The sequence below is a fragment of the Pygoscelis adeliae genome, unplaced genomic scaffold, assembly GCF_000699105.1.
Source record: "Pygoscelis adeliae isolate BGI_AS28 unplaced genomic scaffold, ASM69910v1 Scaffold66, whole genome shotgun sequence".
In the NCBI taxonomy this organism is placed as follows: domain Eukaryota; kingdom Metazoa; phylum Chordata; class Aves; order Sphenisciformes; family Spheniscidae; genus Pygoscelis; species Pygoscelis adeliae.
Genome location: NW_008825167.1, coordinates 9,456,335 through 9,465,694, shown reverse-complemented (window position 1 = coordinate 9,465,694; position 9,360 = coordinate 9,456,335). Strand labels below are relative to the sequence as shown.

At 40.4% G+C, this 9,360-nt stretch overlaps 1 protein-coding gene across 1 annotated transcript in view; it reads left to right on the top strand.

The window, feature by feature from the left end:
• The window catches only part of SORCS2 (sortilin-related VPS10 domain containing receptor 2), a 417,623-nt gene that overhangs the window by 316,038 nt on the left and 92,225 nt on the right, over window positions 1-9,360 (top strand). The window contains exons 6-7 of the mRNA XM_009328890.1: window positions 3,920-3,984; window positions 6,155-6,273. Of these exons, the coding sequence (XP_009327165.1) occupies window positions 3,920-3,984; window positions 6,155-6,273 (184 nt within the window). The remainder of the gene's footprint in view (window positions 1-3,919; window positions 3,985-6,154; window positions 6,274-9,360) is intronic.

Genomic DNA, 9,360 nt, shown 5'->3' with positions numbered 1-9,360 from the left:
CAGCAACCCATACAGAACATTAACATAAAGGCTTACTTTTTAAATCAAGATGTTCTTATAGTTGCTTATCTACTAACAAACACAAAATATAGAAGGATTCAATAAAACTTATGATAATCTTCAACAGGCACACCTCCCACAGGTGTGCTTACTGCTGCGCTCCGGTACTGGCTTAAGAGCAGGGCACAGCCTGCAGCCTGACACCTGGGTGGCAGCGTGTTCCACCGGAGCTCTGTCTGGGAAGCTGCGTCAGTCGTGGTGGGTGCAGAGCTTAGGCCATGGCTTTCTGCTGGGTGGGTACCATTGCTCCCTGGTTGAGCTGGCAGAGCTTCAGTGCCCTTCCTGCATGCCCTTCCGTGTGAACTGCTGTGCGAACTGCTGCACAAACTGCTGCACCGCGTCCTTGCTGATGTGCCATGCCCTGTTCGCAGCGCTCCTGGTCGCTGGCACTCCCTAAGGGCTTCTTTTATATCCGTGTGGGGCTTGGCTGCCGTTGCTCCTGGCCTCGCCCAGGTCTTGTCAGCTGCTGTCACGTGAGTTGTGGGCTCCTGGCGGCTCTCTCGGCTCCCCCTGAGGTTCCCCCGGTTCGGGAACCCCCGCTGTGCACTGCGCCAGAGCAATCCGCTGCCAATCGTGCTGGCACCGGAGCTGCTCACCTTGGCGACTGAAGCGGTCCTATCCTAAAGCCAGCTGAGGAACAGTAACCTGTGCTTGTGAATGGATGTGTGGGCACAGTCCTCACGCTGATATAATGCATTTATGTTGTGGTAGTAGTAAGCTGGTAAACAAAAATGAAAAAAAAAAAAATTGTCTTACATTTCTCCCTCAATATGAAAAAACATATAATTGAGCCTTCCTTTTAGATGGATCATTTACTGCATGTGTTCCTGTATGTACGTTGTTTGCCCATCATTTTAAGAAAGCTATATTGCATGGGCAGAGGGACCTAGACTGTGTTCAGCCTGCATAGTGTCATATGACTTTTCCTTTGCTTTATGATTTAAGCACAGGTGAAATAACAGTATTGCTTTTTAAAGTACTGTTGGCAGAGGACTCCACTGAAATGAGTAGATTAGTTTATTCTTCAGGTATATATTCTTCAAGTTCTCTGCATTAGTTATACTCTGTTCTGAAGATTTTCTTAGCAGCCATAATAGATGGTGTCTTTTTTCAATAAAAGAAGAAAGGACTCTTCCTAAGTGTTTGTAAAGCTGGGTAAAGGGACTTTGGAGTTCGGAAACTCTGCTTTATAGCTGACATTCAAAAGCAGACTTTGAGGGTGTAACGTCTTCAGTGAGTAAACAGTCTCTGCTGTTATAGCTCATCTGTACAATTAGAGTAACGAAAAACACAAACCATATTTTTGAAATATTCTGCTTATTTAATTTGTGCTTTTCAGAATGGATAAACTCTGCACTTAAAGGGTGCATCTCACTTGTTAGACTTGTCTGAAGTTAGAGATCTACAGGTATAGCTTAATGATAATTTCTTTCGGCAGCCTGTGTCTTCCATCTTTGTAGGGTCACCTTGAAATTAGACAATTCCCAGTGCTGGGACCTGGCAAGTTCAATGGGACGTCTGAGGTGGTGAAGGAGAGGCAAGGCTGGGGACACAGAATGGGGTGGCTTAATCTGGTAGAGCAATGAGGAGAAATGCTTGTCAAACTGCTGCGTGGAGCTGTCATCCTAAACTTTCTTTATAGTCAGCGGACAGCGTGGGAGGTGATCCAGCTGGTTTAAGAAGAGAGGACTTACCCTTTGGAAGTAACTGTTCTCCTGTATAATGAAGGACAGTTTTAAAAGGGGAAGTAGGGGAAATGTCTGAACTTTAAGGGGAAAGAGGTATTTTTTCTGGCTGGGCTAAAAAAAAACTTTCCTTGTGATTTATTCGCATCTACTCAAATAAAAGTCTAAAGGAGAAAAGTAGTCTGGGTTGGAAACTTTCGTTTTCTGTGTCCATGCAGTGGTCATTAAAACGGATCAGTTACAACCTCTTGCACTAAAAGGTTACGCTGGAAACAAGATTAGAGGCTACTTGTGCCAGCTGCCACTGTTAGGAGGAACACAGTAGACATGAGATCATTGTCACTTCTGAGCTGTTGAAAGAAACATGAGAAGGTAAAGATGTTGACAAATATCTCAAACTGTGCTTACGAAATCGTGTGTGATAAATTATAGATATAAGAGGATGTTTCAAAAGTACCCAAAAACTATCTTTGCATTGTTGATGCCAATCAGCATGTCAGGCAGAGCCTCGGAGAATTTCAACCCTAAAGTGTTGTTAGTTGGTGGTTCAGCTGCATGAGGTCCAGCACAAAAAGTAAAATATTCAGCAAACATAATTTTCTTCCTTCAAAAAGCTGACTGCAGAGTTGATAGCAGGTTTGATTTGGTGTGTTGTGAATATCTAGAAAAATTGATGCAGAGCACAGCAAAATGTTCACAGATCCCTTCCCTCTGCTCAAATATATTCTTATCAGACCTCAAGGACTCTCTGCCTTAATGTGTTGCCTCCAAAATACTGGAATAGTTTATGTTTCAGAGACCAATGTCTTAGTAAATGGAAGATTTTTCCATGCATTTACTAAAAAATTCCCACTAGAAGTTTCCTTCACATCTCATGGCTTGGCAGGGGCTCATCCCCCCCCCTCCCCTTCCTTCTTCAGACTGATCATTTATCTTATTAGGGAAGAACAGCATATGTGATTATTTCTGGTTGTTATGCAGCAGTGGAAATCATCCAGTCTCTTCCTCCTGGCCTGTGTTCCCAAGGAGCCACCAATTACTGAGTCTGAGTTTTAATCGCTCCTCATAAATCAATGCTATTAAAATCATTAAACAATGATGTAACTTCAATCCAAAGTATAGTTTTATTGCATTTGATTATTAATAATTGTATCAAAATGATCATTTTCTCTTAAGTATTTTAATGGGCTTTTTTAATATCTGCATCCAGCTGCACTTTATCACTCAATTTATCTCCTTTGCGTGTCTTCAACTCACATCTGCTGACTCGATGGACTCTTACCATGCCAGTGAAGAGCCTTGTGAAGAGCGATGGAGCTATGGGAGTGGGGCCGGATTCTGCTTTGCTTAGTGACAGCACAACTGTCAGCTCAAAGCTTTCTCTGCAGAATCTACCTGACTAAAGACGATGGAAGGGCCAGAAAAAAGCGCAGCTGGGACTGCCGTTCCCAGGTTGGGATGGAAGCCCCGAGGGTAGAAAATTCATCTTTTGGCTGAGCATATTTGACATGGGAGATATTAACAGAAAATCAGCCTGTATTCCCATTACACCTTTTCAAAGTTAAACTGTAGTTTGTTCAATTCAGACTGAATTTCCTTCTCAGGGTATTCTCAAAATTATTCTTCACTTTCTTCCTTTGTCAAAGCAGAATCTACTCTTCTCTTGAATGTACTAACCAAAGATGTATCAATTTGTTACGGAAACCGTGTGTCAAGTTTAAGATATTTCTAATAAGAATGGAATCTAAGTCTTTTTTAGCACTAAATCTGCTTTGTAGTCTCAAATGTCAAAGGTAATTGTAAAAAGATGCTCTAGCGCTTGCCAGTGCATGCGAGTGTATGCATATCTGTGTGTGTGTATATATATCAATTTATGATTATGAAGTTTTGTTTCCAATTTCATACCTATTTCTGTTCTTTTCTCCAATTGATCCTATTTGTATGCATATTTTAGTAAAAGAGATTCTGAAGAAATTTAAGAAAAACATAATGTCAAGTACAGAAAAAATAGTTTCCATCTAGATATTAGTGACAGGACATTGTAAATGGGGTTTATTTTAATTTCCCAGCTAGAATGTTAAAGCTGGTTCATATGAAATCCCCTCTTTTCTTCCATCCACATAATTATTATTCTGTAACTGAGTCTGCATAACTTGATTATATTATGTTCTCAGGGCCGTTGCTGGAGTTGACGGAGACCCTGATTTAGTTCATATGGAAATCCAGGACCCCAGTGGAGGTATGCAGATGAAAATCTTATCAATTGATACCCTAGTGTATAGTCATTTCTCTTTGTTTTAGAGGGTACTTTTTGGATTGTTTTTAAAACTAGTCAGAAGAGAAATTGTGCAAGTCAGATTCTTTCTCTGTTTATCTGTAGTCAGCAAAGCTGTCCTGTTATATAAAAATATAGTATAATGTAAAATTTACTTGTTTTCCACTCTAAGATGAATTGACGTCAAGATGCTATGCTCTGTTGAAAATATCCATTAATAATGCAATTTATTCTGGCAGTTAAACATTGAACATTTTTTCCTGATTTGCAAATAAAACTGGCAATGCAGTGTTAGTGCTGGGTAAGTGTCTGTTAAAGTGAATCGTTGCATATGTCAGTCCTGCTGCACTAACCACCATCTCCCAGAATTTCCTCATGTTACAGTATCCAGTATACTTTGAGACTTCAAAAGGAAAATAAATGAAAAAGCAGATTAGCAGTCAGGATGTGCTGTACTAAAGAGTCACTATGATTCCAAAACCTTGTATAGTTTCTTGTTACTAATTGTGCTCTTGAAAGATAATTTCGTTCCTTGAATCAGATCATTTAAGTTCCTGTGCAGTCTTGAAAATGAGTTGTAAAGAATGCACAGTTTGACTTTCCCTGATCCAGTAGCTTTTCTTCACTTCAGCCCTAATAAAAAATCAAAGTTACCATGTTAAAATCTGGATGACAAAGTTTCTAAATCTTTTCGCAGTGAGATTTCTGAGACTTGGTGACCCTTACACAGCCCCATCAAATGCTCTGTTCAGAGACAGTGTAAGAAGATTCTTCAGGAGTGGGAAGGAAAGAATTTTTTTTTATTTAACAGAAACAGCAGAAAAAGAAAAACTCTCATGAAATATCTCCTGGCTGGGTTCTCTAAAAAACTGACTTTCTGCATGTATGGTCAGTACAAGCATTGCCATTGATTTTAGTGGAAACAGCATCTTTGTACTACCTATCTGATGAAGAACTATAATGCTTGTCATGTGAATTATGAATAGCTGCAAGACTTTTCTATGGCCCATTGCTGCGCTTGCTCAAATAGCCTTGTGGTGATGATTTGGACATAAGCAGGAGAACTTGGATTCACTCTAGCTGCCTCTTAAACAGATCCAGATTTTAAAACAAGTATTTGTGTCTAGAATACTGGTTTGGCCTTTTCTAATTGAAAGTCATAAAGTGTGGAATGCATTTCCTATCGCACTGCAAAAGAAATGAAGGACGTGCGTGGGGTGCATTATTTGCTCTTTCATACTCTATGTGGAGCGTGGGGAGAATTAGTGATCTGAACACGGGATTGTGTGTATAACATTTTTCTCACTGCACTTGGGAACGTCACTGAAGTACCTTGTGCTCAAAAGCTTGTGAGGAACGGTGAGCTATACAAGGGCTTGAATCCAGGAGAAGGTCTTTGGGCCACAGTTGGTGTAAGATATGATTATTGTCTCTCTGTAAGAGCAGATTGCATCAAAGATGCAGTGATGCTGTTGTGACAGCCCAGGCAGAAAGGATATTCCTTGCCCATTGCTAATGGGAGAGGAAGAGAGAGGCCATAGCCTCGACTGATATGAATCAGTCCAGGCTTTTTCAGCAAGGTATTAGCTCTGAATACAGAAGTCGTGCCCCAACAGAGCAGTTCCAATAGTGTGTTAATAGTGTGTCTTAACTTCGCTACAGAGCTTTGAAAATAGCCTTTAAAATTCTGCATGCTGTCTATTAAACGGAGTCTGATTCTCTTCTCACTCATCACAATTTTATACTGGGGTTGATCTATTGATTTCAGTTATGTTGTGTCAGGCTGCCATTTCTCCAAGTGAATAATTCGGCTCCGTGCATAGGTTAAGTGAGAAAAGAGGCTCCTATTATCCCCACCCATGAATGTCTTATTCATCTAACCCCTAATCTCTCTGGACCAGCAGAATTTAGATAATAACAGGCTGCCTCCCGGGAATGATCTGAACTGTAAGCAGTTAATATATTCTCAGTAAATTGGAGACTGAAAAACTTTTGTATGAGGGTTTAATATAATAATTTTACAACTAACTCACCTGGCAAAGGCAGCGCTTCCCCTACATTGATAACATTTTATACTGTTTGCTTCTTTTTCCCTTGATAGCCCTGTCATATGTTTCTGTCTCTCTTCCCTCAGGTTATCGCTACATCACTTGCCAGATTCAAAATTGCTCTGATAAGACAATGACAGTCCAGTTTGCTGTTGGCACTGATCGGGATTCCCTAACTGTACAGGATGACTACATCTTTCTTCAGGTACTGCCACTTTATAGAGAGACAGCGCATTTTCAAATTCAAAAGTAAAATTTTAAACAGTGCAGCAACACTGTAATTTGGGAGCATGGAGGAACCTGTTCCAGAGTATGAATGATAATTTATGAATTTTTACATGGAACAAAGCATTCCTTTATCAGTCAAAAAAACCCTAATGCGTCTTTAATTTGTGCAACCAGTTGCCTATTTATATGGTTGATTTTAATCTATCACTGACCTAGCTTTAACTATATGAAAATTTTCAAGTGGATTGTGTGATTCAAAGTTACTTTTTATAAATACTCGTGTGTTAGGCAAAATGCCACCCTTTTCTTCTTATGCTTACAACCTCTTCTGGGTCCTTTCCAGTATCTCCATAGCACAAAAATGTTCCCTGAGAAGAGCATCCAAGGAAAGCCACTGACAGAGTAGTGGTTCAGCTTCTTTATATGGATTCTCCTCTGAAGAGGTTTTGCTGGGAAAGAACTTATATGGCTGTGCTTAGGAAGCGAAAGGGTGAAATGGCCATAGCTGGGGAGCTTGGAGCAACTCAGAATAAAATCATAGAATGATGTATGTTGGAAAAGACCCTGAAGATCATCGAGTCCAACCGTAAACCTAACACCGCCAAGTCCACCACTAAACCACGTCCCTAGGCACCACGTCTACACTTTGTGATGGTCGAAATTACATTGGGGTTACTTCATTCCCAAGCTACAAGACCTGCATGCAGAAACCTGGGCTAGAACTCCATCAGCCTTATGGCACCAGTACAGCTCAGGCACACTTGAAATTTTGTTTTATGTGCTTGGGACTGGTTGTGATTTGAATCGATCATCAGAGCTGCAAACTTCTCAAAGAACAGTTATGTCCTCCCTGTTTTTTAAGATTTTACTAGGGAAGTTGCTTGTACTTTCCTCAGTGGTTGGCTATCATTTTTCCCTTACTTTGATATGATTTGCTTGTTGCAAGGCTTGTCTATTTATTGACTTTTGCAGGAAAGCAATATTGTGGCAATGGATAGGTCTCCCCACCTCTGCCTCAGTGTACATCAGATTGCCTTCTTTGCAGCTTTCCCCCCTTGTGGCTGTTTCTTCCAAAAGGATCTGTAAATTAATAGAGACACAAAAGATCTGTCCTCCTCTTGTTTGGCACAACGGTTTCAAGGGCCCACATGGCTTAGAACATTTAGCACCACAAAGAAACAGCAAAATGGATTTGGGAAAGAATTTTTGAATTAAAGTAGGCATTTTTCAGCTCAGATCTAGCACTCATGGCACTTGTTTTGCTCAAAGGTATTATTATCTGTGGCTCCCCCCAGGCACACTCTAAAATCCGTTTCACAGTATGTAGATGGTGAGAAGTGCTTCTCACCATGTGAACTTCCAGACTGCTGTGCTCAGCAAAACACTGGCTGCTTCCTCTTCAAGCATTTTGCTTTGCTGGACATCTTCTATAATTGCGTCTTGAGCTGTTGTTATTCTGTCTCGTGCCAGGCATGGGCAGACACGAAATGGAAGTGCAACCTGGAAATGTACACACAAAGTAATAGACAGTTGCTACTAGCAAAATAATGCCATTGGTAACATAGTCTCTGTAGATTTGACACGTCAATGCCAGTAGATGAGATGTGCATGTATTCCACATGAAGGGGAAACATCTCTAGTCTTTTCCTTTCAGACTTATCTGCAGTAAATCACAGTATGTAATATAAATCTCTCCTATTGCTAAATTGGTTTACAGTTAGCTGTATCTATATTACTGGAGGATAGAAGATAAGTTTGGGATCCTATAGTCACATCTGAAGCGCAGCCACCCCTGAGGTGTGATGTAGGACACTACTTACCTGTTCCAGTGAAACCACACAGCAGCTGCACATCTGAGAAACAGCATACTTTCAAAACCACGTGGAAATTCTTTTATCACTAGACTAAAATACTGCTATGTAAGTTAGAATATTGCTGTATAAGTTAGAATCAGACCAGGGACTCCCGTTAATATCACAGCAGTATTTGTCAGAAAGAAGATGGGACAGAATCATCTGTGCAAAGAGAGGAGAGTTTGAAACTGTCTTATTGCCCCTGCATCGCTCACATCCCCCGAGCTGTGCAGCTGTGAATCAATGATGTTGCAGGTATGCACTGCTAATCCTGGCCCAAGTGTCAGACTTCTACCATCTTAAAGTAAGATCTCAACTCCATTTCTTTAGCATGTCTATATCCATGAAGATCAGGAACTTTCTAATACTAATTTCTTTTCCAGTTTCTACTGAGAGTCAGACAGTTTCAGAGGTGATTTCAGTAGGAGGATTAAAGTTTCAACACTGTTTTTAAGCACAGACCAGCCTTTAATGTCAGTGAGGCTTGACATGACTAGCTGCTTCAACTCCGATTCTCTGCTGCCTTGCATCATCTTCAGTCATTTAAAATGAGTGACATAAAAAAAAATACATAATGAACAAGAAGGCTATAAAAAGATGGATAAGGCTGCTATTTAATACTAACTAAATAAATGGTGGGGTTTTTGGTTTAATCCATTGTTTAACAAATCATATTCCTAAAGGGCATCACATTCTTTCTACTACAAAAAAAGGAAATTGGTTTAAAGAAAGAGTGAAAATTATTACAGTGTTAAATACTTTGATATCTTTAAAATATTCAGGCAGGTGGACCTGCTGTCATGCATCAGCTCTATTTTTACCAAGCCAAGTCAAGTTTGCATGCTTCAGGGTAGGCTGTCTTCCAAATCAGGTTCCCTTTTTAAACACAAAAGTTGAGGAGAAAAGCAATGAGATTGGGGTAGGATTTTAAATGGGTTTCCTAAGTCAAAGAAAGAAGATGAGCCTGTTTGTGCTTCTGTTCCACAATCTGATTTGTCATGGACAACCAGAGAAAAAATTTGGACATTTCATAGAATAGAATCATAGAATCATAGGATCATTAAGGCTGGAAAAGACCTCTAAGATCATCGAGTCCAACCGTCAACCCAACACCACCATGCCCACTAAACCATGTCCCTAAGCGCCTCATCTACACGTCTTTTAAATACTTCCAGGGATGGTGACTCCACCACTTCCCTGGGCAGCCTGTT